Raw genomic sequence first — 26,884 nt, 5'->3', positions numbered from 1 at the left:
TTTAATAAGAAGAGAGTCCATAAATAGCAAGTTGCCACTTTTTTGGGCAGTTGAAGGAGAAAAGAGAGAGTACATACTTCTATCTCTCTCATCGCTTCATATTTTCCATTTATTGTGGATGATACACGGTGAAGACTCTTGTTTAGATTTCGATAATGTAACTCATACAAAGTATCCTGTAGTATGAGAAAACATAAACCACGTAAAAAATTACGAACTGCAGACAAATTTGAATGGAGGTAAAATGATCTGACATGGTTTTAATTTCTTCATCATCCTTCATTTTGAAATTCTCATAATTGAGAGTGAGAATTCCAATATTCGATTTCTTCACTTGAGATAACCCTCATGCGTGACTTGTAGCTTGTCCCATATTTCTTTTGCATTTGAGCATGAAGACACCCTACTATATTCATCGGGGCCTAATACACAAAATATGATGCGCATGACCTTAGCGTTGAGTTGACGAGTCTTCAATCTTCATCGTTCCATTCTAACTTGAGTTTTAGTACCACAAGCTCTCCTTGTATCTTGCAAGGAATAGATGCTCCATTGGTAATAACATCCCACACTGAATAATCGATAGCTTGAATGAACAACATCATTATGTTCTTCTAATGAGAATAGTTAGCACCATTAAAATATGGAGGCTTTGAAATGGATTGAGACTCACCAAAAATTTCGGAAGTGGATGAAGTGGCCATTGATGATGAAATAATTGACTTCTTCCTAGTATCTTCTAATGAGGATATTAAGCATTCAAATGAGATTAGCTCTGATACCAATTGGTGTCAATCAAGATGATGAAATAGCTAAGAGGGGTGCATTGACAATTAAAAATTTTGGTGGAAGCTTGAAAGAAAAATATGAAATTGAACACTAGAATTTTAGAGTGATTCGACTTTCTGACCCAAAGTCTACATCCACTACCTTAGCTATATACACTAAGGATTTTCACAATTTCACTAATTTGTATCAACATTTAAGGACAAGATGTAACCTTATAACTCCCTTTAGAATTATACCCCAAATTTTTTAAAACACTCTTTTAAAAAGAAAATTACAAATTTGCAAACTTTAAAAAACCTCACAAGGAAACTGTTTGCACAATTTAAGAACAAATAAGAACACTAAAAAATTAAACAAATAAGTACAATAGTGTTCTTTGAAAGAAAAAAGAATATTCAAGAATGTTTACTTTGATTTTGGTTCAATTTGGTTGCTTTGGCTTTCTTGTCTTCACATATTCCTTGAAATCTTGTTTTTATACCTCCTCGTTCAATTCTAGTCGTTTGGGTTGTTTTGGGAGTTAATAGAGTCGTTGGGATGAAGTTTTCCACAATAAATATTGCTTAAACGCCTTGAGTATCGATACTCAGCCGTTGAGTATCGATACCGCCTGCATTAATTACAAAAATCTAGCCGTTGGTGAGAGAGGAGTATTAATACTCTTATGAGAGTATCGATACTCTGAGAGTATCAGTACAACTGGAATGAGTTTTTATCAAAACCATAAAAGGAGTATTGGTACTCCCATTCAGAGTATCAGTATTGCATGAACAATATCGATATTGTTCTTGTAGTATTGGTATTGTAGTGCTTAAAATCGATTTTTGACTCGATTAGAATCTGAAACCCTTTGTAAAATTGTTTGAAAAATATTTCGAGTATATGACTTTAATTTTGACTAGGAGTAAGGAGTAAAAGTGGAGTTTTTGACCTTAATAAGAATTTTAATATTCGAATGATTTAATCAAATATAAACTTGAAAATAGAATCGAAAATAATCTTAAAATTTCTTTTGAAAATATTTAGTTTTGGTATATCAAAATACAAAACATGGTTCAATAATTATCTCACTAAGTGAAAACGTGTGTATATTTCTTCACACGTAGGTATTCTGAAAGCACATGGTTAGTTTGAGATGTTATATCATTGTTCGAGGGCCAATATAAGTTATTCGTAGTAATTATCGTATTTTGTGTTTTTGAGTACATTAATGGCATGTATATGAGTGGTAGCTTAAATACTTGGTATAATTAGTCATTTGTGGAATTGTATGGTCCCTAAAGAGCCTTTATTTTTTATGATATGATAATTAGGTAGAATTCTTATAGTCATGCTTAGTTTATCTTATGGGTGGCCAAACCTTTTTAAATCGAGCACTTATTGATTACTAAGTGGCATTCTACTTTTCATCTAAATCATGTTGTGATGTATTTCGGTATTCCATGTGTGAACTTAGCCAGTATATGAATACTTGACTTTATATTCCTAATGACTTAAGTTGTATTTTTTACCTTTAGGGCTATAAAGTGGTAAGGGGATTACTAAGTGTAGAATGAATGTTCTGGGTCCTAATGAGATTCTTAGGTGACTCTATATGGTTTGGAATTATTTAGGGCTAAGTTAGAGTGCATTCTAGGCATAATTAGGTTATTCACACACTTTGATATTAGTATTGTTCTTGTAGTATTAGTATCGTATAAGCCTAGCGAAAATCTAGGTTTCCATAGAGAAGAGTATCGATACCCTATTCTTAAGGTATTGATATCTTTCCTCTAAAAGTGGTACCCACCATTTTTGTATCGATACCATGCTAATATTCAAATTTCAAAGTTGGTTTTGCTATTTATACTCAAGGTAAGTATCAATACCACAAGGGGTGATATCGATATCTATTGTAATTTATCAAATATCGTAGCTTATTTTGGTACTAATAATCAAGATGAATATTGATATCTTAAGGGAAAGTATCGATACTCGCATGTGAGTATATATAACTTTGGAATTAAAATGCATTTTGAACCTTAGATTGTTATCAATACTCATGGTGAGTATCGACACTTTAGAGGCTCAGTATCGAAACTCAAGATTCAGTTTCAATACCATCGTCGTGAATGGATATTGTTTACACGTCTTCTAATGTCTCTTTATGCTTATGAATTGTTAATCTTGTGTTGAATCGAGCATAAAGAGACATAGTTGGAAAAAGTTTTGAAATTGTATCGAATTCATGTCATATTGGATAAAAAAATGTCATAAAGAGTTTTGAAACTGAATTAAAATGTCTCTTTTAATGTCCAAAGATTGATGTATTCTAATGATAATCTTTTCTTCTTAATGTGATTAAATTGGATAAGTCATAGTTGGAAAAAGTTTTGAAATTGTATCGAATTCATGTCATATTTCTAATTTTAGTAATACGACATATTCGATTCAGGTTTAGCTTTTTGTCACTTTGAGCCTTGACAGTTAGGCTAAAAAGTAACTTTGCTCAAGCTTGGTTTTTAAAAAATGTACCTCATATAAAAGCTTGTTGGTTAACTGAGTAAACCTAACTTCAAAAAATAAAATGAGTAAACTAATCATTTGGGTTGGTTAGGTTTGATTGGATGTAAGCCTAAGTTGGGCCTCATTAGCAGGCTTGGCATTGGGATGGGTTTTGCTCACGAGCCCATGGTTTCTTTTGGAACAAAAGATTAGGGTTATGGAAGGGCTAGAGCCGATGAAATATGCGACCAGTTGTACGTCAGTGCGTGAAACACACGATGACAGAGAAAAGAAGAAAATAATAAAGGAAAAATAAAAATAAAAGAGAAGGCAAAGGCTCTTATTAGATTTGAAACAACAACCATTTGAAAAGGAGTTCTTGAAATTTCAGGAAATCGAAGGTGACACTACTTAGTTTTATGCCTTATGGTACCACACAAAAAAGGAAGTCGAGATGATGATTTTGAGACCATCAATTGGTCAAACAAAGGAAAGGAGACGACTAAGCCCAATCGCCAAAGATGAAAGGCAGAAAACCCTTTAGAGAGAGAGAGAGAGAAAAAAAGAAACAAGAGACTAAAAAATATAATTTTATGTTGGGAAATTGGTATTATTTCAACTTGGCTTTGGGGAAATTACTAGGAGTGACCCTAAACTTTCTAGGGTTCACAAATTTTTTTCTCTTAACTTCAATCTGTTTTCAAATCATCCCTACATTTCTAATTTGATAACTAAATTTTGAATCCGTTCAATTGAGTCTCTAATAATTCTAATTTCAATTAAATTGAGTTCCTAAACTTTGAAATTTGACAATTTAATCCTTTAAAATTAAATTCATCCCTTTAATTAACAATGTTATTGCTAAATAACTTCTAATCTCGATATTAAAGTGTGATAAATTAACTGCCAATGGGATTGATTCAAATGTTAAGTAACTTTATATCTCTTAAACAAGTGTCGAGTTTGAGGCATTGTGTGTAGAAAATTCTCGCTGGAAGACTCACCTACCAAAGTCAAATGTATGATATAAGTCGATCTGGATTATCCAGGGCAAAGCCCTGAAAAACTGAGATAAGAACAAAAAACAAGTATTATAAATTAACTATCCATCTTTTCACTTTTATAATCTCTCAATTTTTCATTCTTTCAATTTTGTTTTCATTTTACCAAGCAAAACATTATATTTTGTATTTATCAAACAGTACTTTATTTTATTTTACTCACCTTTTTACATTTTAAATTTATTACAAATTATCTGATCAAATATTTATATCCCGCTTTAAGTAAGGAACAATAAATTATGTAGTTTGGAATAAATGATAATACAATAAAACCTCTATAAATAAATAATGTCGGGATCACATAATTTTATTAATTTAAATAGATATTAATTAAATTAATAAATTATTTATTTAAAGAGATTTTTTTTGATTCAACGAACCTACATTATTCTTCATAAAAAATATATACATTGTATTAACTAATTGAATTATGTGCATATACTATGTGACTAATTAAATATAATACATACCCTTAAAAAATCATTGTAGTATGTAGTACTAGTTAAAACTTAGGGTAAAATACATGTTTAGTACCTAAAGTATCACTTTTATTCTGTTTTAGTACCTAAATTTTTAATTTTTTCTAAATTATACCTAATGTTTACTTTTATGTTTCATTTCAGTGCCCAACATTTACTTTTTGTTTCCTTTTAATACTCCATTGTTAAATTTTTGTTTCATTTTAGTACCTAAAATTTCAATGGCATGTACTAAAATGAAACAAAAAGTAAACTTTAGGCATGGTTTGAAAAAAATAAAAGTTTAGGTACTAAAATGGAACAAAATTGATAGTTTAGGTACTAAATATGTAGTTTTCCCCAAAACTTAATGCATGTTCTTGTATGGTAAAGAAATCAACAACTATATAAATAACATCAAATATTCCTAATTAGTTGATCCAAATCAACTATGACTTCACATCTAAAAGGTGTCTAAAAGTCAATCATGACAGATCAAATACGTAAAGCACTATATGAATTGAATATAAGAAAGGTCACCCCACATGTACTAAAAAAGATTCATAACAGTGAATTGATGAAAATTTTCATTTGAAAGTTAGTTAAGGTACAATATCGAACGCACTCTAGCGATCATCAAAGTACATTTTGGCCAACTTAAAAAGAGGACGGGATAACAAACGACACAAACCTACAAAATATTCAAAGATGAAGAAAGCACTTTATGAGTGGTTTCTTCAATACCAAGAACGTGTAAAGATGTTTGAAGAACTAATTTTGGAGAAGATAAGAGAGACAATGAAACTTCTATACCCTCAATAACTTCCCGAGTCGCACAAATTTTCTAAAATCATATTTTACTAAGTTGTCCTAATTATATTTCTAATTTTATAAAATTATTAATTAATAATATTGAAGGACATTAAATGTATATATAAGGGTCTTTCGAAAAATTACTATCTTATTAATTTATTAAAATTATTATTTAGAACTTGGACCCAAATTAGGACCAAAAATTATTATTTTAAAAAGATTATTAGTTTATCGAAAATTAATTTATAGAGGTTATACTATAATCTATATTATATTTAAAAGTTTTACTCAATTTAGTATAATTGGTTAAGTGACAATAATTTGATTAAAAATTATTAAATAATCCTTATTTAATGGTATAATATATATATAATATATATTAATTTAATAATATTTTCATCTTTTTATTATTTTATATAATATTTAAATTAATTAATTAAAAATTTACTATTTAATGATTAGCTATGTAACTACTAATTTTTCTTTGACAAAGTAACTAATACATTTAAATAAAAATAATTTAATACTTTATCCAAAATTATTTGCTAAATAAATTTTACATTATTTATATATAATATTTTATTTCACTTATTATATAAATGTGAAAAACTTAGTTAAAATGTTTTGGTTTTTATAAAGTTTAAATTTAATCTTATTGGCCTACTTGGGGGAAATCGGGAAGGAAAAGGAGAAATTCTAGGAAAAAGAGTAAAGTGCTTCTAGTACGTCTAGAATCTTATAAAAATATGAGAGAATAAAGATAAATAATTTGATCAATCGATCAAATATACTTGCTCAATCTAATTAAAATATTAAAAATATATATATATATATATATATATATATATATATATATATATATATATTGTTCATATTTGAAACCATAATACTTATTTTGCAAGGAAAACTAGGGATGGCAACTCAACCCGAATCCGACGGGTTCCGACCCGACCCGACCCGATCGGGTCGGATTTTTTAAAAAAAAATTCGGGTTCGGGTCGGGTCGGGTTTTTTTTAAATGTAATGTTCGGGTCGGGTCGGGTTTAGGGTGAAAAAATCCAACCCGACCCGACCCGAAAAATATATAATTTTATCCTATATATTTAGGGATAATTACAATAATGTCCCTCCATATATAATTTTTTTCAATTAAGTCACTGTTTTCATTGAATAAATTTTTTTTATTATTATTTCGGGTCGGGTCGGATCGGGTCGGGTTTCTAAGTTATATATTCGGGTCGGGTCGGGTCGGATGAAACTTTAATTTCGTCGGGTCGAGTCGGGTCACGGGTGAAAAACCCTTTATTCTCGGGTCGGATCTGGTGGCCCAAAAATCCGACCCGACCCGACCTATTGCCTTCCCTAAGGAAATCCCATAATAAGTAACAATTTTCGAGGCTTTTGAGCCAGTCAATCGAACTATCAGTCGGCAGTCATCCTATTTTTAATAATTTAAAAGTCGGAAAAGTGGACACGTCAACCTCTGTGACAAATAAACGGCCATGATCTCCCCAACACAAGATCTGATTTCATTGGCTCGACAATCCCGTTCCTCGAATCCTTATTGGTCCACGTCACCATAGGTGACGTATGCCCATCTGAAAAAATTGTTTAGTAAGATGCGCCAATACACATAAAAACCTCAAACCTCTACCTCATCACACGGATTAAAAGAATAGAGTGCCACTAGAATAACACTCGTCTCATTTTTAACGGCACAGCGTTTCGCTTCTACAGAGGAAAAGCTCGAAAACTTGACGGCACAGTATGGCTGGCTCGTGGAGAGCAAGCGGCTCTTTAGTGGTTCTTGCGATCGTCTTGGCCGGTGAGTGATTTGCTGTCCCTGTGTTTTGCTAGATCCGTTTGATTTCGTGGTCTTTTATTCTTTTTTTTAGATAAAATGTAGAGGATCTAATCGTGAATCGATGGATGTTTTATATCGGATTTTAATTTTATGACTCCTCGAGATGCATTAGATCGTTGAATGAGAATTTAAGCAATCTCATATCGTTTCACTTCTCTCCATTGTTTTGAGAACTAGGGATCTCATATCTGTAATTTACTTTGACAGACTAGGAATATGATCTACTTTATTTTAAATTTGAACTAAAAAAATTAAAAATGTTCTATTTCACTTTATTTTATTTCTTCATTTACGATCCAATATTGTAATTTTAAATTATTAGCATTATTGCACGGAACTGTTGTAGAAGTTAGTTACGATTCTTGATCTGTGGTACATGTGCCGCTTTTTATCAGTTCTGATATTTATTGATTCAATGGATGATTCACTTCTAATTCGTGGATCATCATTGTTTTTGCCTCTACAAATGATCCTAAAATGTTAGTAGTGTGGCCTCTATAATGGTTTTAAAATTTTGGAAACTCTGTGAACAGGATGTTTTTTTGCAATCTCAATAGCGAAGGAGGAAGCCACTAAGTTGGGAACAGTCATCGGAATTGATCTTGGTACAACTTATTCTTGTGTTGGCGTGTACAAGAACGGTCATGTCGAAATTATAGCCAATGACCAAGGTAACCGTATCACACCATCTTGGGTGGCGTTCACCGACAGTGAGAGGCTCATTGGTGAGGCTGCGAAGAATCAGGCAGCAGTTAACGCTGAAAGAACTATCTTTGATGTCAAGAGACTTATCGGAAGAAAGTAATTGACATTCTTCTCATGTTTCCTCCTTTTGCATTTTGTGTTGATTGGAATACAATGCTTACCAGGGCAATTTTTTCTTTGCAGGTTTGAGGATAAGGAGGTCCAGAGGGACATGAAACTTGTTCCATACAAGATTGTGAACAAGGATGGCAAACCTTATATTCAAGTAAAGATCAAGGATGGAGAGACCAAGGTCTTCAGCCCTGAGGAGATCAGTGCTATGGTTCTGACTAAGATGAAGGAAACAGCCGAAGCTTTCCTTGGAAAGAAAATCAAGGATGCAGTAGTTACTGTTCCCGGTGAGTGCATTATAAAAAGCAATTCTCTTTGCTGGAAATAATTTTGTTTGCTTGATCCTAGATTATCCTTTTATGCTCAAATTATCCATATGTTTGATTTGCAGCTTACTTCAACGATGCCCAGAGGCAGGCCACAAAGGATGCTGGCATTATTGCTGGCCTCAATGTGGCAAGAATTATCAATGAACCAACTGCAGCAGCCATTGCCTATGGTTTGGACAAGAAGGGTGGTGAGAAAAACATTCTTGTATTTGACCTTGGTGGTGGGACATTTGATGTCAGTATCTTGACAATTGACAATGGTGTATTCGAGGTTCTTTCCACTAACGGAGACACTCATTTGGGAGGTATGAATTTTAATTGTTTGCTTCAAGGCTTTCAAAGTTTGTTTCACCAATGGATTTTTGGTTATGGTCATTTTTTCGTAGGTGAGGATTTTGACCAGAGGATCATGGAATACTTTATTAAATTGATCAAGAAGAAGCATGGAAAGGATATCAGCAAGGACAACAGAGCACTTGGGAAGCTTAGAAGGGAAGCTGAGCGATCCAAGAGAGCTCTCAGCAGCCAGCACCAGGTCCGTGTGGAGATTGAATCACTCTTTGATGGTACTGATTTCTCTGAGCCACTAACCAGAGCTCGCTTTGAGGAGTTGAACAATGACCTGTTCCGGAAGACCATGGGACCAGTGAAGAAGGCTATGGAAGATGCCGGTTTGCAGAAGAACCAAATCGATGAGATCGTTCTTGTCGGTGGAAGCACAAGAATTCCAAAGGTTCAACAACTCCTTAAGGACTACTTCGATGGAAAGGAACCCAACAAGGGTGTTAACCCTGATGAGGCTGTTGCTTATGGTGCTGCAGTACAAGGAGGCATCTTGAGTGGCGAGGGTGGTGATGAAACCAAAGGTACATATCATCACCTGTAATTATAGGGGAATTAAACTGTTGTATTGAATCAACTGTGTCTGATATTTGTGTTTAATGTTCTCTTCGAAACAGATATTCTTCTCCTCGATGTGGCTCCACTTACACTTGGCATCGAGACTGTTGGTGGGGTAATGACCAAGTTGATTCCTAGAAACACTGTTATCCCTACCAAGAAGTCTCAAGTTTTCACCACTTATCAGGACCAACAGACTACTGTCTCCATTCAGGTACACTTTAGAAATTCTTGCATGAACGTAAAATTCCCAAGAGTTCGATTTTCCTTTCAATCATAAGAGCTCTAATGCTTCGGAACCTTATTCAAATTGTTGTGGTTCGATGTCAGGTTTTTGAAGGTGAAAGGAGCCTCACAAAAGATTGTAGGTTGCTGGGAAATTTTGATCTTACTGGAATTCCTCCAGCTCCGAGGTTTGCTCCCTCCCTTTGATTCCCTTTTGTAGTTTCTGCAAATCTTCACCTGCATTATTCATTTATTGTTCGATCCCTCGAAACACAGGGGCACCCCACAAATCGAAGTTACATTTGAAGTTGACGCAAATGGTATCTTAAACGTAAAGGCGGAAGATAAGGGTACCGGAAAATCAGAGAAGATCACCATCACAAACGATAAGGGTCGACTGAGCCAGGAAGAGATCGAGAGAATGGTCCGTGAGGCAGAAGAATTTGCGGAGGAGGACAAGAAGGTGAAGGAAAGGATAGATGCGCGCAACAGCTTGGAGACCTATGTCTACAACATGAAAAACCAGATTAGCGACAAAGATAAACTCGCCGACAAGCTTGAATCCGATGAGAAGGAGAAAGTTGAAACCGCCGTGAAAGAGGCATTGGAGTGGCTTGATGACAACCAGAGTGCCGAGAAGGAAGACTACGAAGAGAAGCTCAAGGAGATTGAGGCGGTGTGCAACCCTATCATCACTGCAGTATACCAAAGATCTGGTGGAGCAGCAGGTGGTGGGTCAACTGAAGAAGATGATTCTCATGATGAACTCTAAAAACTTATAATTATATATTTTGACTGCTGTAAGGGTAAGAAGGATGAGAGCGTAGGTAGGTGTGACGAGGACACTGTAATTTGTCTCTGTGGTAGAAGTACTTCCCTTGCGTCTATTTTTGAGTTAATGAATACATTTTAATGGATTTTCTTTTATTGCTTTGTATTTTGCAGTGTTAGGTCAACCACAACAGTTCCATTTTAAAATTTTCCTGCATCTTGAAAGTTTTGAATCGAAATGCCTTCCAACTTTTATTCAACGAAACATGTAGGTTTGGGGAATTTAAATTGAAATTTTTAACCGTATCAAAAAATATTATTGGTATTGCAAAAATTAAGCACGAATATTAATTTTCATCAATCACGACTCCATAATTTGATGAATAAATAAATAATATGAAAGTTTTATCTTATATACTGGTGATGGAGAAAAATATTTCATAGAAATTGTTTAATTATGTGTTTTGTTTTAAGAGATATATTTAAGGTTTAGTTTATAATTTAAAAATTAGAATTTAATATTTAAAATTTTAAATAAAATAGATGATATTGCTTGTAAAATACTTTATTCTCATGCGTAGAATAATAATTTTTATTTAATATTTTAGGGTAAAATACATAAATGGTTCTCGGGCTATATGCCACTAACTATTAAAAGTTATTTCAAAAGTTATGAAATATTATAGAGTATTGCTTTGTTGAGTCGTTGACTATTAAAAGTTACAAAGTGGTTAATCGATTATTCATATATTCTAAACTCGTTCTTTTCTATTAAAAAGTTGATGATAATCTGAGGTGGAAGTTAATTTGTTAAATGTGATATGATAAAATTTGATCTCAAAATCTCAAATGATTATCATATCACATTCAGTAAGTTAACATCTAACTCATATTACCATCAATTTTTAATAGAAAACGATGAGTTTGTAATATATAAATAGTCATGTGACTATTTTGTAACTTTTAATAGTCGGGAACTCAACAAAGCAATACCCTAGTCATTGAATCATTTTGTAACTTTTACTAGATGGAGAATTCAACAAAGTTGTGCCCTGTAATCGGAGGATCATTTATGTACTTTACCCAAATTTTATTAACATTTGTGCATTTTACCCAAATTTTATGAAACTTTAGCTTCTATTAACGGAGCGACGACAAAGGTTCTTTGTTTTAAGGGTTATTAATATATCTATTCTTGAATATATTGGTTTTTGTTCATCAGTTTAAAAAAATATAAAATTACATTTTTTAAAAAATTATACATGGTTGCAATTATTAGTATTCATAAATATTAAATAAATATATTTATAAATATTAAATCAAAATATTTATAAATAGAGTAGTGAACAATTTAATTTGAGTTAATCAATTTAGTTAGTTTCAATTTAATTTGATAAACCAACTTAGTCAATTGAAGACTCGGTTAAGTTAGATTTATGGTTCATTTAATTATGAAATTTCATAATGGATAAACTATATCATTCATCTCTGAACTTTTTTCTCTCCTATTTCACTCATAGAACTTTCAATTTTTTTAAATTTATTAATTGTACTTTTAAATCACTCTTGCTTTAGTCACTCTGAATTATTTTATTATTATTTTGATATGATTTGAAACTTTTTATTATTATTTAGTATAAAAATAATTTAAAATATAAAATTAAACCTAGATAATGGTTGACAGTGATGAGAAGGGACAATGGTTTTCTTAAATCATTTTAAATTTAATATAATAAAATATTATTTTATTATTTATTTTAAATTATTTTTATATTTAATAATATATAAAAATGCCATGACATAGAATAATAATAATAAAAATAATTTGTAGTGACTAAAACAATAGCAATTTGAAAGTTCAGTGAGTAAATTGGAAAAATTGAAAGTACAATGAGTGAAATAGGAGAGATAGTAAAGTTAAATGATGAATGGTGTAATTTACCCTTTCACAATTAAATCAACTCATATATATTATTTCAAATTAATAATATAAATTAATTATATTTTTAATTATTCATTACATAATTTACTATATAATTGTTTTAAATAATGTTTATTTTAAAAATTAAGCCAATTCAGTTAGACAAACTAAATTATCTAATTTGATCAGTTCAGTTAATTTAAATTATGATTGGTTATGTTACTAGCATTAACAAATTGATAGGTTGATGCATGCTTCGGTGAATCAGTATTGTTAGATCAAATGGCTCAAGATCATGAAGAGATTAATCTAGGGATGATACTTTTAAGCGAACCACATCATTGGTAAAAGAAAACCTTGTTATTTCTAGAGGTTTTGAGTTTGAATAGCTATATCTTTAAGATGTATGAGCGTTATCATTTATTAAAAAAAAAATTCTAAACTGATGCTATCTTGCAATCACTCATACTATTAAAAAAGCATCAAAATTCATATATAATATAGGGGTAAAACTGGAATAATTCAAAAGTTCAGCGAGTAAATTAAAAAAAATTAAAAGTACAATGAGTAAAATAAGAGAGAGAGTAAAATTCAGTGACGAATAGTATATTTTACCATGTTTATTGCCTCAAAGGTGGGTCACTAAGGTGCTGTGGAGGTCTTTTTGGGGTCATTATTGTCTCCGTTGAAGACCACCTCCGACAGGTTCATCTCCATCTTGGCCCCTTGCCTTGCTGCTATTATTCTCTTTGTGGACTTGTAATATGTGGCGTACAACAACAGCTGCGCTAAGCTGAACAATGTCCCTAATCCATTAGAAGCCTGCAATATTTTTGAACCCCAAACCACATGTCTGTCAAGACTCGAGGCTCATATCACAGCTTGATAAATTAGTCAATGACGTGGAAATTTTGATTTAAAAGTTGGTGTTTGATGTAAATTGTGTGTGTATACACCGAAGCATCTTATTATGAAACCTTAGAAGATTAGATACTAGTTCTTGTTCTGATTGCATGCGGAACACATCAATTTCGTAAATAAAATTTTCCGAGTTCAATAATCAGAAAATTATTTACTAAGGATTGAAATGAACAGTAGGGAAGTGTGCTTAGTTGATGAAATTCGTTAGATTAAATGATAATTCGTCCTTTCTGTCTCTTTCGTTTATTCATTCAATTTTGAATTAAATCTAATCATATTTTTGTTTAATTTCCAAATCTCAATTTATCAAATATCATTTAACTCTTAATTTTCTTCAATCTAAATTTAACCGTAAAATAATATACCATTCTTATTATTTTTATGCATTGTTCAAAATCAAGCTTCATATAGCTCACATTTACTTTTTAATTCTCTCTTAACTGTATTTAAGATGTTTTCTTAATAAAACAATGAAAATAATATGTTTGACAAAATTTAATATAATGTTAAAGTAAAGTTTGATCAAGAGAGAGTTTTTCACCCAAATTCCTTAAGAGATTGTGAATCTCAATTCCAGGTTATTAGTCCTAAGTGATTAGTTTCCATTTTAGAGCCATCAATCCTTGGTTTTAAAGTCTGGTAAGCGAAACCATAAACTTTAAAGTGAAGAACTAGGGTCATGCATGTTAATTTCATCTTTGATTATGATTTTAGTATTAAATTTGTTAATGAAATGCATGATTGTTCTTAAAAATCAAGAAGATTTGGAGGGGGGGAAGCAATAAAACCGAGTTACAATGGATATAGACAAATCATGCTTTTAAATTGTTAAATTGTGTTTTTGGTTTAGGGTTTAGGGTATGTGATGATTTGCGTTAACGAATGTATTTAGTATGTGATGATTGGCATTGATGTATAAATATGTTGTTTTTTCATGTTTGAAGTGCAAAACCGAGTTAAATGCTCTATTAAATATTGACAATGAGTTATATACCAATTTGATAAGGTGGACGACAAATTTAAGACAGTCGACGATGTATTGAAATGGGCTATTGCTTTTTAATTTATGTCTAGGTACAAATATCATTCCGTTGGATCTATAGTGCTTGTGTACATGTTTTAAAGACATCGATTTTGACGAGGCAGAAGAATGTTTATTATTATGATCGGTAAGGTAAATAGGTGACTATTGAATCTGTATCATTTTGATACCTAACGAGGAGGTAGGATCCGCAGGCTTCTAAAATCCATGAAAATACACACAATTTTTTGATAACTTGATGAAACTTGCATACTAGTATTGCTATGATTTATTTTATCATGATAACACGTGGATGCTTATGTTTTGTTAAATCAGTGTGCTATAGTAAGATTGTTATGATTTGCTTTGTTGTTGTGTCGACTACCTCACCGAGTTTCTCAAAGTTTATTCTATTTGTTTTATTATTTTTGCACGATTTCACTACTCTTATATTACTTCAGACTGCATTTTAGGATTCGTAAATCAATTCTCAATTGTTAGAGTGTAATCTCTTTTGTTCTAAACTTCTAGATGGTTTCATGTAAATGTAGCTACTTTAAGTAGTGATATATGCTTGTAGTGTACATGAAGTTATCAAATTAAGTTGCCAAGTATTCCTATGTTTGATTGCGTTACTATCACGATTCTAGGGTTATGTATGCAACGATGGATTGAGAGGGGCGGGTGGAGGTAGTCGCCCCATCAAAATTTAAAATTGTCATTTATTTTAAAATTTTTCTATGTATCTTTTATTGAAAATATGTTTCCGTCCATAAAATTTTATAAATTCAAGTTCGTTCTCTAATATAAAATAATGTGTCTGTCCCTGTATGTATGTGAATTTTTGATGTAATATTTCCATGATAATGAGGCATTCTACTTTGATTTTGGCTTCATAATTTATAAATATAAATTCTCAGAGCTATATCATTTTCGATTTTTTTTTCATTTGAATGTTGCACTCTAGGTCTTTGAGGGTACTTATTTCGAAGCATTCTTGGTTCACTCATTCTAGATTTCGACCATCTTTTACTTGAGTAATTCAGATTTAAGTTGGATACACTGAAATCGTTAATTTTTTTACTTTGAAATAAAATCAATTTTAATTAATCGAAATTACTTTTCAACTTCAAATAAAAATTAAAAACTTTCTTTGAATACTAGGGTAAATTACGCATTTAGTACTTAAACTATCAGTTTTGGTTCGTTTTAGTACCTAGACTCTCAAATTTTTTTCAAAATCATACCTAAAGTTTAGTTTTTGTTTTATTTTAGTACACCTGTTCAAAATTTAACATTAAATTTTAAAAAAATTAAAAATTTAAGTACTAAAACGGATCAAACTGACAGTTTAACAAAAATTTAACAAATTGGAAAAGGGCTTTCCGTTTTAGAAGGCACATGGAATAAAAGGTGCCTAACTTGCCTAAACAACACAGAATACCAACCTTCCCTCATAGACATCACTTTTTGTTGGGATTGAAAAACTGCAATAACTTGAAATCCTACAACGCAGGAGGTCCTACATGTATCTACCGTTACTAAAAATATCGAGTAAGAAAGTGTGTTGCAATAATCAAGATTGTCATATTTTCCCAAACGAAGATGGTATAGTCAGCGGCGGATGCAAATGGTTTTCCATTCAGAAATCTGAATTTTTTTATATTAGATGTTTATTTGACTATTGGTGTCCATACTGAGATTTTATTTGTGACTACTCATATGAAAATTTTTAATAATTAATATGTGTCAACCCACCCTTAAAAATATTTTCGAATCCGCTACTGGGTATAGTTTTTTCAAATGGATCTCGTCGGTGTTTACAGACATCAGTTAAATATTATTTAGTTATTTCTTTTCTAATTATTATTATTATTATTTGTTTGATTGTCCGTTTCTAATATATTGATCCATTATTGGGTAATTCTTCCAATCCAATTTGTTCCATTTATAGATTTTAATTTTAGTTAAAGGATCTAGTACCTTATCCCACTAGACGAACTGGTGTTTGGTTTTATTATAATTAATTTTGTTTTTGAGTTGAGTTAAGAGCTAATCAATGAGAAAGAAAAAGGTGAAGACCGGAATTGCAACTTACAGCGATGAAAGGGTCGAAAGGGAGGAAAGCGTAAGTAGTCCAAGCAACACCATTGGCGAAGGAACCCACTGAGAGGAAAAACGGCATATACTCCACACTTTTCGTCGTGATCACCAGTTTCTGCGTTAGTCATCAGACATTCATCTTCAATATCTAAACTCTTATTATAGATATAGATCAGAAACGGACGTAATATTTTATATAAAGGGTGAACTTATAAAATTTTAAGATACTGACCATGACGGATAAAGGGGCGGCGTACATCATGATATTGAACAGAATAGCCATAATTCCGACGACGAGGGAGCGGCGTCGAGTGTTGTGAGCTACGATAAGAACGAGAGCAGTGAGAGCCGCGACGAAAATGAGTTCAAGCAGCACAATCAGCACCACTTTGAGTCTTTTTTTCTTGTCATGACAAAAGATGAGGAAGAGGGTGAGATATGCAAGCTCAATGGCAGTCCCGGTGCCATTGATGGTCACAACCAGGGAGCTGTTAGGGTGCACCATCGGCAGACCGTAAACCACCCAGACCATGCAATTGATTAAGGTTGCTAGGTATGGCACCGGGGAGAACTGCTCTACCGACCCTTTCTTCCATATTCGAACAAAAGTTGGCCTGCCAAAATAACTCTCCTTAATTACTCAACTAATTGAAGGAATGTATTATGATAATTAACAATGGTTAAATTATTATTTTTATTCTTTTATTATATTCAAATAATTAAATATTTCGATTAAGATATTTGCATAGAATTTTTTAAAAATTTAAATGATTACAAGGTAATATTCGTTTATAATATTTTTTAATCATTGACGACACACATCCCTTAAATAAAATTACTCAAATCCAAGATTTCAAGGAAGAATAACACTCCCACTCTTGTGATACCCGTGGCAGTTATGCCTTTTATCATAATACCCCTGGCACCCAAAAATCCACAAATACCCATTTGTCTTATGCTAAAATGCCTTTCACCGCTATGGGTAATAATGTCATCTCGGTTTGCTCTCACGAGTGATGTTATGTTTTTCCTCTTCATTGAGTTAAAAATCTGATAACTGAAAAAAATACAGAAATGAAAAGAATCAATGGTGCTTGGGAAAATTATGCTAAAGTAGAAGCTTACAAAGGAGACAAGAACAGGAAGAGCGAGATGAAATTCCCTGGAAAAGAAACAGAAGAAACCAACCTTAGTTTAGTCTTGAATACATGGAAATCAATTGAACAAAGGATATATTCACAAACAATGATAAATATGCGTGAAACTCAAATCCATGTATCATATAAACGTACGTACCTGCGATTCCAACTATATTTCGGCTGGTGGTGACAAGGTGGGAAACCATGACTGACAACAGAGAGAAGAAAGAGGAAGAGACAGCGCAAAAGAGAGCGTCTATATGTAGATTTTCAAAACAGAATATTTTTGGATGAAACTACTACGAGTTGTTATATATAATATATGGGCCGAGAGAGTTGTCACAAAAATTTATAAGTAAATTTTATAAATTTTAAATTTTCGTTTGGTTTTAATACATATTTTAATTTTATTTTTTTAATTTTTTTAACACGATTATATTTATATCTAACATAAAATTTTACGTTCATTATCTCTATAAGAATCAAGAGAGATCTTCTCAAGTGAGCTTAGGTTTAGCATGCATATCTAGAACTGCTTGGTCCCTTGCATGACATGTAGGGTAGTAAAATTTAGGGTAAAATATACAAATGGTCTTTTGATTGGAGGACGTTGTTTTTTGAGTCCTCCAACTATTAGAAGTTGTAAAATGGTCTCCCAATTATAGGACATTATTTTGTTGAGTCCCCCGAGTATTAGAAGTTTCAAATGGTTACCCAATCGACTATTCATATGTTTGAAACTCATCATTTTTCGTTAAAATTTGACGGATACCTGAGCTAGACGTTAAATCTACTAATTTGAATATAATAGAATCATATTTTAATGATGTCTATTGGTATTGTCGTTGCTTTCAAGCACTGGTTCGATGACATAATGTTTCAAGCACTAGCTCGACAACATAATGTAACAGAGACTCAATCCAAAATATATAGTTCAAACGATTATGGGATAAGATTTTATGTCAACATGTTAACGTTCAACTCTGACAACTGCCAAATTTTTAATAGAAAAGTTCGAGTTTAGAACATATAAATAGTTAGATGATCATTTTATAACTTTTAATAGTCAAAATACTCAACAAAATAACATCCTATGTTTAGGAGACCATTCTATAATTTTTAATAATCAGAAGAGTCTACAAAGTAAATTAAATTTATATGGAAACTCTTGGCAAAAAGTATCCTTGATGATTGATGAAGTGAAAGAATCAATGAAAGAAGGTTTTTGATGGAGTAATGTGGTGTTGGCAGCTGGCATTTCCATTTAAGGTTAGAGTTTACGGTTCAATGTTCGTTTATCTATGTTAAAAAATTTATGCTACAAAATGTTGGATGAAGAAATAAGATTAAAAAAACCAGAGACTTATTGTATAGACCTTGTGAAATATCTAATCCATACAAGAATACTTCATTCTTTGCCAGTGTTTGATTAGAAATAGAAATTCTTATCAAATAAGATTTTTCGTAATTTAAATTTTTACTTTTGATCAAATAAGGCAAATTTGGTTAGATAACGTGGTCAAAATAATATTCTGTCATATAAGATGTTGAGTAATTCTTTTCTCATCTAATATAAATGTTATACTGCACGCCGAAAGACGTCCATATGACATGGTGATTTTGACAAGACTGCAGTATTATCAGTTTGCGAGCATGCATGCAGTTTTGAGGAAACTCATTATGGGTAATCTAGTTTACTCTATTCCCATTACTAAAATTCGAATCTTAAGTTTTATTTAAAAAATCTAATTTCTCATCACATTAGTGCCACTAATCGCTGGCTGTGTGTTCTTATTTCTTATAATCTTGGAGTGACTTCAAAATTGGAATCTCACATTAGTACCACTATCGTTGGTTGTGTGTTCTTATTCTAATAATCTTGGAGTAACTTTAAAATTCGGATCTCAAGTTTTATTTAAAGAATATAGTTTTTCATCTCATTAGTGCCGCTAATCGTCGGTTGTGTTCTTATTTCTTATAACGTTGGAGTAACTTTAAAGTTTCTCCATAGACTTTAGAGATGGAATTGCAGAGACTTCAGAGAGTGAATCATTTCCTCGTGGTAATAGCCAAGCCAATGAATGATATTCACTGTTATTTCCACTCAAATTTAAGTATTTGCTTGTCTATATTCCACCATATGTCGGATGTTTGTTCAAACTTTCAAGAGAGCTCATAGCCCCATAGAGTGCCATTTGGCCAGCCATGTTTTGATAAGTGAAGCAACCACAATCAAAATCTTTTACTGTGTATGCGCAATGAAAATGCTTTCAAGGGCTGAGTGACAAATATGCATTTTCTAATAATGGTGCAATTCATTTCATCTATACTGTAGGGAATATTGCTTTTAATTACCAGTCTGAGTGAGGTCTTCTCATTACATATCCCCAAGAATAATGACTAGAATTTTCAACCTAGATATGCGTATCTGGCATTAATAATTATCTTTACTGTTATTTTCTTTATAAAATAATTTTTACTATTAAAGATCTAGTGTCTAAATTATTACTTTTGTTCTGTTTTAATGTCTAAACTAAATTTTTTTAAATCATGCATAACATTTAGTTTATGTTTCATTTTGGTACCCGCCGTTAAAAAATTAACGGTAATGTTGACGTGTCACTATAAAAATGCTACATCATCATTGAAAAAACGTCACGTCAGTCGTTATATTAAATTTTTAACGGTGGGATATCAAATTGAAACTTGAACTAAATGTACTCAGGTATGCTTTTGAAAGAAAATAAAGTGTGGATACTAAAACAAAATAAAAAATAATAGTTTAAGTACTATACGTGTAGTTTACCCTTACTATTATTGTATTTTAAAATTAGAACAGATATTGATATGAATACAGGTCGGTCATGGAAAGTATATGAGCTGGGCATGCATTTGGTGCTGGAAATCAGATACTTTTCACCACCTGAACAATAACCTCACATGTTTCCGGTCTAATCATGTTTGTTTAGGATTTAACGCTATTATTCCTATCAATCGCGATGAAAAGAAACTAATAAAGGTAAAGTATATGAATTATCTTCGATTATAGCGTATTATTTTACTGAGTCTTTCGATTATTACAATTTACAAATAATTTCTTATTATAAAATATTATTTTATTTAGTTTCATAATTATTAAAAATTACAAAATGGTCACCCGATTATTTATATGTTCCAAACCCCATCATTTTTCATTAAAATAATTGACGGTCGTCTGAGTTGTACGTTAACCAACTGATTCAGATATGATAAAATTATATTTTAATAGTGTCCGCTGGCACCTTCGATGCTTTCAAGCATTGACTCGATCTCATAATATTTCAAGAACTGACTTTACGGCATAATTTAAACAGAGTGTCAATCCACAAAATACAATTCAAATAATTTTGGGATTAGAATTTATTATATCACATTCAATATTAGTATCTAGCTCAGACAGTCGCCAATTTTTAACGAAGAAATGAGTTTAAAATGTATGTCGAGTGGTAATTTTGTAATTTCTAACGGTAGAGCACTAGACTCATAACCATTGAGTAAAAAACATGGGCCAATAATGCCTCATAACCCTAACTAACTAACTAACTAACTAACTAACTAACTAACTAACTAACTAACTAACTAACTAACTAACTAACTAACTAACCTTTGAGCGATAAATGAAAAAGTTATCTATGAAACTCTAGCCCTTACCCGACATCACCACCTTGGAACCATCAATTTTCTTAACTTGAGTTGTTTTGCTCTACACTTTATACTCACGTTAGGCTCGAATAACAAGTTCATCCCTAAAATTACATCTAACCTCAGAAGGGCCATTTCATCAAATTTTTTTAAGAAGATTTCACCTTGGACCTCTATGGGGAAACAATGGTAAATTTTGTCAACAAGGAAATCTAAACCTAAAGGGCTAGAGACTTGAAATCCTGCCTCTATGTCCTTAGCATGTATACCTCTCTCATGTACAATGTCAAAATAGATGTAAGAATGAGTAAATTCTAGATCCACCAAAGTAGTAATAGAAATAAAAAAATACTATATATATACACCTAAAATCACATCAACAGTGTCGCATTCCTCTTGAGCCCTTACTAAAATTTGTCTCAAAGCCACTCTCGACGTAGACCTAATTATGGATATAAAAGTACCTCATTTATGCTTTTCACATGTAATGCCACCACCTTTCGAGGCTTCTCGACCTCTCTAAGTAGATGGTGCCACCCTTTGGGTAGACGCTAGTGCTACACACTACACTGTAGGACAATCTCGAATGAAATGGTCAAGAAGACCATAACCAAAGCAAGCTTTTGACATCTGATAACACTCTCCAAGATGCCTATTATCACAATGATGTATTTGGGATAGACCATGACCCTCGTTGATTCACTAGTGCTCATCATAAATGTTGATGACAAAGGTCTCCTACAAGACTCAGACCCACCCCTTCAGTTTAAGCTTTAACCTGACTTTTGAGACTATGTAATTGGGAACTTCCATGATCCTTGAGAGTATTTGGCCCTCTTGGTCAAAGTCTGTGATGTTTTTGCTGGCTCTGATGCTCTCTGATTTTGCCACTGTAGAACTGCTTATCAAATGGGCCTTCATACCTTGAAATCTCTCAACCACCTTGGCCTCATAAATAAGCATAGTAAAAATCCTTAATGGGTTAGCTGCTAGCTATGTATGAATGTTTATATGCATGACTTCTCTAAACATCCTAAACATCGGTACTCATTGGCCACTAACTCTAGTGCATAATGACTCAAGCAGAGAAAATCTCTCTTATATTGGAAGACGATCACCCTGAGCCAACTGGGCAAACTACATCCTCAAATCGTCAGTGTGAGTCTTCTTAATATACTTTTACCTGAACTCTAATAGAAAAGATTCCTAGGTAGGGCGCTCATGCTTCTAGACTAGTTCTACGATCTCCCACCAATCTATAGTATCATCCTTCAGTAGCACAATGATGTACTCAAGCTTATTGTCAGGGGTGAGATGCAATCGAAGAAGCGTACGAAGGGTCTCAATAAGCCATTGATTGGTAGCAATAGGGTCGTCATCCCTAGAACCAAAGAAATTTTGTCATCTTATACAGATGGAGCCTCTGAACCGGGGATTCTTGTGATACCATAACAGGTGGGATAGTTAAGGTTCTAGGGATGTCGCATATGATGTGCCTAACTGATTAGGTTAGATCCCTAAATAAGGTTATATCTTTGACTCTCACATCTATAGGATTCCATACTCATTGGAATCTAGAACAAAATCATTTCCTAAATAGCTGGCTAGGGAAAAACAACTCTCATATCGACCTTCATGACTAGGAATGAAATTGTCATACATAACTCTGAAATACAATAAAAACAAAGATAGATTATTATCAATATTCTAGGTATTTAAGTACTTTTGACACTCTAAAGACATGTACTCACAAACACTTATTGACTCTAACCCACAAGTCCTAGGAAAAATTGTACCTGACACTCTGATACCACTCAATCTTGCACCCTAATTTGATCCGAACCAAAATCTAAATGATCAAGGTGTTATAGAACTACCGAAGAAACTAACTATTTTTTCAAAAACATTGATCGCATTCATTTATACACATTCATAGTTTAAAACATAATATAAAGTCAGTTTATAAAAATGACGAGCTCTCAATATTATATCCCAAAATTGAACGCTTTAGGTATACTAAAATATATTTACGACTCGGATGTACATAAGGTCAATGAGTAGTACATGCCCACTAAAATATCCAAGATATACTCTAATTGCTAGATCCAAGTTGGAATCATGAAGTGGCGATAAGCTCCACGATCCGTCCACCTAAGAACATGCGGGCAAAAACACATTTTGAATGCTGAGCTAATATGCTTAGTGCGACACAAATAGCTATACTATCATTCTAGCAGGTATAGTCATGAACACACAAGAACATTGACTCACAAAGATAGGTAGGCATCATGGTGTAGTGTGGGGTCATTGAGCATCCAAAACTCACCCCCTCTAACCTACCCGAGGTACCCTAGATAAGACCTGAGTCAGTTATCATCAGAGTCTTCATCTAGAAAGTCCCTCATTGCCCATTCCTGCCCAATGCCTAGGATGCTATTAGGGTCACATAGCATTGGAGCCTACGCTCTACTACTTTACTCCTCAAGACTACTTGGGAAACCTCTATCATTACTTAGCATTGGAGTCTATGCTTGACTAGAATTTAAGTACCTTAATACTGACTTAGTTATATCTGGATATTTCTAACAACAAGACGATTGTCAAAAACACATAAGTAATTCAGCTATCCTCATAGTTTTTCCAAATGTCAAACAAGGGCATAAGTTTTATGGCATATTACTTCATAAGTTCTTATGACTATCACATTATTAATTAATGTTTCCACTTGTATGCCTTATTGGAAGGTATTAATGACTCTAGCCCTTTTTTTGAACTCTTGAACTAAAATAAAGCTTCTTTCCCATTTCAGCTCGATGATACTGATACTAAGCCCTTTACTATTAATATCAACCTTCCATTATAGATACAAACCCTTGGTATCTATACCAAATCCACATTCAATATTTTGAAAAAGGCTTATAGTATTGATACCCTTATAGGGGTATCGATAGTTCTCTCTTGAGGTATTGATACAAACATGAGTATCGTTACTTAAATCGGATTCAATATTTACAAAAAAAATTTAGTATCGATGCCTTTATTTAGAGTATCATAACTTGTTCTTGGGGTATCGATACTACCTATGTACCGATACCAAAATTGGCTATTGGAGCTTGCAACGTAATGATGGTATTGATACCTCAACTTTTGGTATCGATACCCGATGAATAATATCGATATTTTATGAATAGAGTGTGTATACTACCCAAAAAAAAAATCCCTTATTTTAGCTACTGGAAGAACAATATCAATATTGTTAATCAAATACCAATGCTTAACATTATAAAAAGCTTATGTAAGTTTAAGGCTTATACTAGGTCATTTCTTACGTTTCTTAAACATCAAAAACATTCCAAGCCATGTTCCATCATAAATGCACTCATATGTTCTATAAACTTAAATAAGCAAGGAAGACACATAAGATGATCTACAAGAAATAAGGAAGAGTTAGAAATGTGTTACCTTACTCCTAAGTTCCAGAAAACACTCCAAGCTCACCCAAGAAGAAGCTCCTCTTTGCCCTTGCACTTGGAGCTTTGTCTCACCTCTTTTACTAATCAAAGTAACTTAATTAGGAACTTAAGAAGTTAAAGAGACTTCCTAAGGTCTAAATCTACCCCAAAATGAGTTGGTTCCACCAAATTTTCTAAAACCTCTCTAAATCCCCAACTATGGCTTCCATACAAAAATTTAAAAAAGAGGACTTAAATGAAAACATAAGAGGCAAGATTTTACTTTTTACCTTTACATATCCGGAATAGGAATGTAGACTAACAAAGTTTTCACATTTTCTCAAGCCACAAGAGAAAAGATGAAATTTGAAAAGAGGAAGAAAAACAAGGTTGGTGAAGAAAATGATATATAAGAAGGGTTCAACCATTTTCCTCTTTCCAAGACCAGTGACATCACTTAAAATTAAGCCCAACTTAATTCAAGCTTCTTAGTGGACAATTGAGTTTATCTAAAACCCATTCCAGTCAACTCGAAACTACTAATACATATTTTATGGCGTTACATCTATAGTCGAATGACCATTTTATAACTTTTAATAGTCTAATGACTTAACAAAATAATATTCTATAATCGAGGGACCATTTTAGTACTTTACCCTATATATATACACACATACTTATTATACAACCTTTAATTGGTTAATTAAGTATGCGATATATCGACAAAAATTTGTTTTAATTTTAATTAACATTAACTTTTGAGATAGTTCATGACTGCAGATCGGGTACTGCAGAGGCGAGGGTGACCCTCTCAACCCAGTTTGCTTTATTCTCAAATGCCAAGGTTCGAACCCCTAACCTTGCTTAAGGTACCTTGTGCCTCATCCCACTAGACCAACAGTTGTTGGTACTGGCTTTCATCTTTTATTTTAACAAAAAAGTACTAGTATTATTTTAGATGATAATTAATATCAGGTGTAAGCATCATTTAGTTATTGTAGTAAACTTAAATCATTAATTTTGACACTACTTTTTAAGTGTATGAATTTTATTATTAAATTTATTTGATTGCATCAATTTTATCTTTTGACTGAAGTCAAATGTTACGGTACTAACATGACAGATAAAAATTATAATATGGGGATCTATTATATTAAAATAGCAGCCCATGATATCAATCTAACAATCCATCTATAAATGATATTTTATGGAAAATAATATTTAATTAAGTTCTTTGAACTTTACCAAAAAAATAAAAATATATTTTTCACTAATCAAATCTCAACTGAGAAGAAATTATAAATGTTATAGTATATATAATGACATGAACTTAAATATAATATTATTATTTTTAGGTGAAAAAAAATTTAAATTGTTTAAACTTTCCATAAAAATATTCTCAGCCTTGATGACAAATAATTGTTATAGTATATAGGATGATATGAGTTTTTTTTTATTAAGATGATGTGAGTATAAAGTAATATTTGTTTTAAATATTCTCAATCATTTGTTAATGAATGTTTAATAACTCTGTTGTGATCATTGGTACTCGAACCCGTGACATCTAGGATGACATGAGTTTAAATATAATAATATTGTTGTTTTGGGTAAAAACGAATCTAAAGCGTTTAGGTCTATCTGTAAAGGGGTAGACCGTTTCTGCTATGCGTTGCTCATATTTTAATACCAATTATTTTAAAATTAGGAAGCGTGGCTCCTTACGGCAATTGAAAGTGGTTGGACTTACCTTTTTGCTTAAGAATTTCCATCGAACTCGTCTACTAAAACCTGTGTCGTCCAAATCAATTGAATGAATTTTCATTCGGATTTTGAGTTAATTATCTTTCTAGAAACTCAAAAATTGAGTCAAAAAGTGGCAACCTGCAACATTCTTCCAGATCTAGTTGTAAGGTCGTGGTTTAAATAATCGATTCAAAAATAGAATGCGTAGGGCAGGCAGGTAAGGGAAGGCAAGGCAAAGCATGCAACAATGCAAGTCGGTATCTGATTCTTGTCCATTTAAATAATTGGTTAATAATTTATTTTTATCATGAAAAGTGTATGTTAGGGGTGGTTCCCCTAATCCAGAGTCATGTCATACTTAAGACTCAATTGAAATTTACATAAAAATTTACA

The 26,884-nt window shown here is 32.3% G+C and overlaps 2 protein-coding genes and 1 pseudogene across 2 annotated transcripts; 1 reads left to right on the top strand and 2 right to left on the bottom strand.

Moving 5' to 3' along the window:
* LOC120140507 overlaps positions 1-704 on the bottom strand; it is a 29,972-nt pseudogene extending 29,268 nt beyond the window's left edge.
* Positions 705-7,270: 6,566 nt separating this feature from the next.
* On the top strand, positions 7,271-10,666 carry LOC120142751 (luminal-binding protein 5-like). The gene is made up of 8 exons (XM_039157265.1): positions 7,271-7,430; positions 8,003-8,270; positions 8,358-8,572; positions 8,677-8,919; positions 9,001-9,480; positions 9,574-9,728; positions 9,845-9,927; positions 10,016-10,666. The coding sequence occupies exons 1-8, from the start codon at positions 7,373-7,375 to the stop codon at positions 10,509-10,511; spliced, it is 1,998 nt and encodes a 665-aa protein (XP_039013196.1). The 5' UTR covers positions 7,271-7,372; the 3' UTR covers positions 10,512-10,666.
* A 2,258-nt stretch (positions 10,667-12,924) lies between these two features.
* LOC120139453 (bidirectional sugar transporter SWEET7-like) lies at positions 12,925-17,870 on the bottom strand. Its single transcript, XM_039154658.1, has 5 exons — positions 17,773-17,870; positions 17,602-17,638; positions 16,709-17,090; positions 16,472-16,591; positions 12,925-13,253 (listed from the first exon to the last, which is right to left on the bottom strand). Exons 1-5 carry the CDS (start codon positions 17,819-17,821, stop codon positions 13,074-13,076), a joined length of 768 nt encoding a protein of 255 aa, XP_039010589.1. The 5' UTR covers positions 17,822-17,870; the 3' UTR covers positions 12,925-13,073.
* Positions 17,871-26,884: the final 9,014 nt, after the last annotated feature.

Source organism: Hibiscus syriacus, unplaced genomic scaffold (assembly GCF_006381635.1).
Source record: "Hibiscus syriacus cultivar Baekdansim isolate YM2019G1 unplaced genomic scaffold, ASM638163v2 tig00002237_pilon, whole genome shotgun sequence".
NCBI lineage: Eukaryota > Viridiplantae > Streptophyta > Magnoliopsida > Malvales > Malvaceae > Hibiscus > Hibiscus syriacus.
Note: the sequence above shows the minus strand (reverse complement) of the source record. Positions and strands in the feature narration are given on the sequence as shown.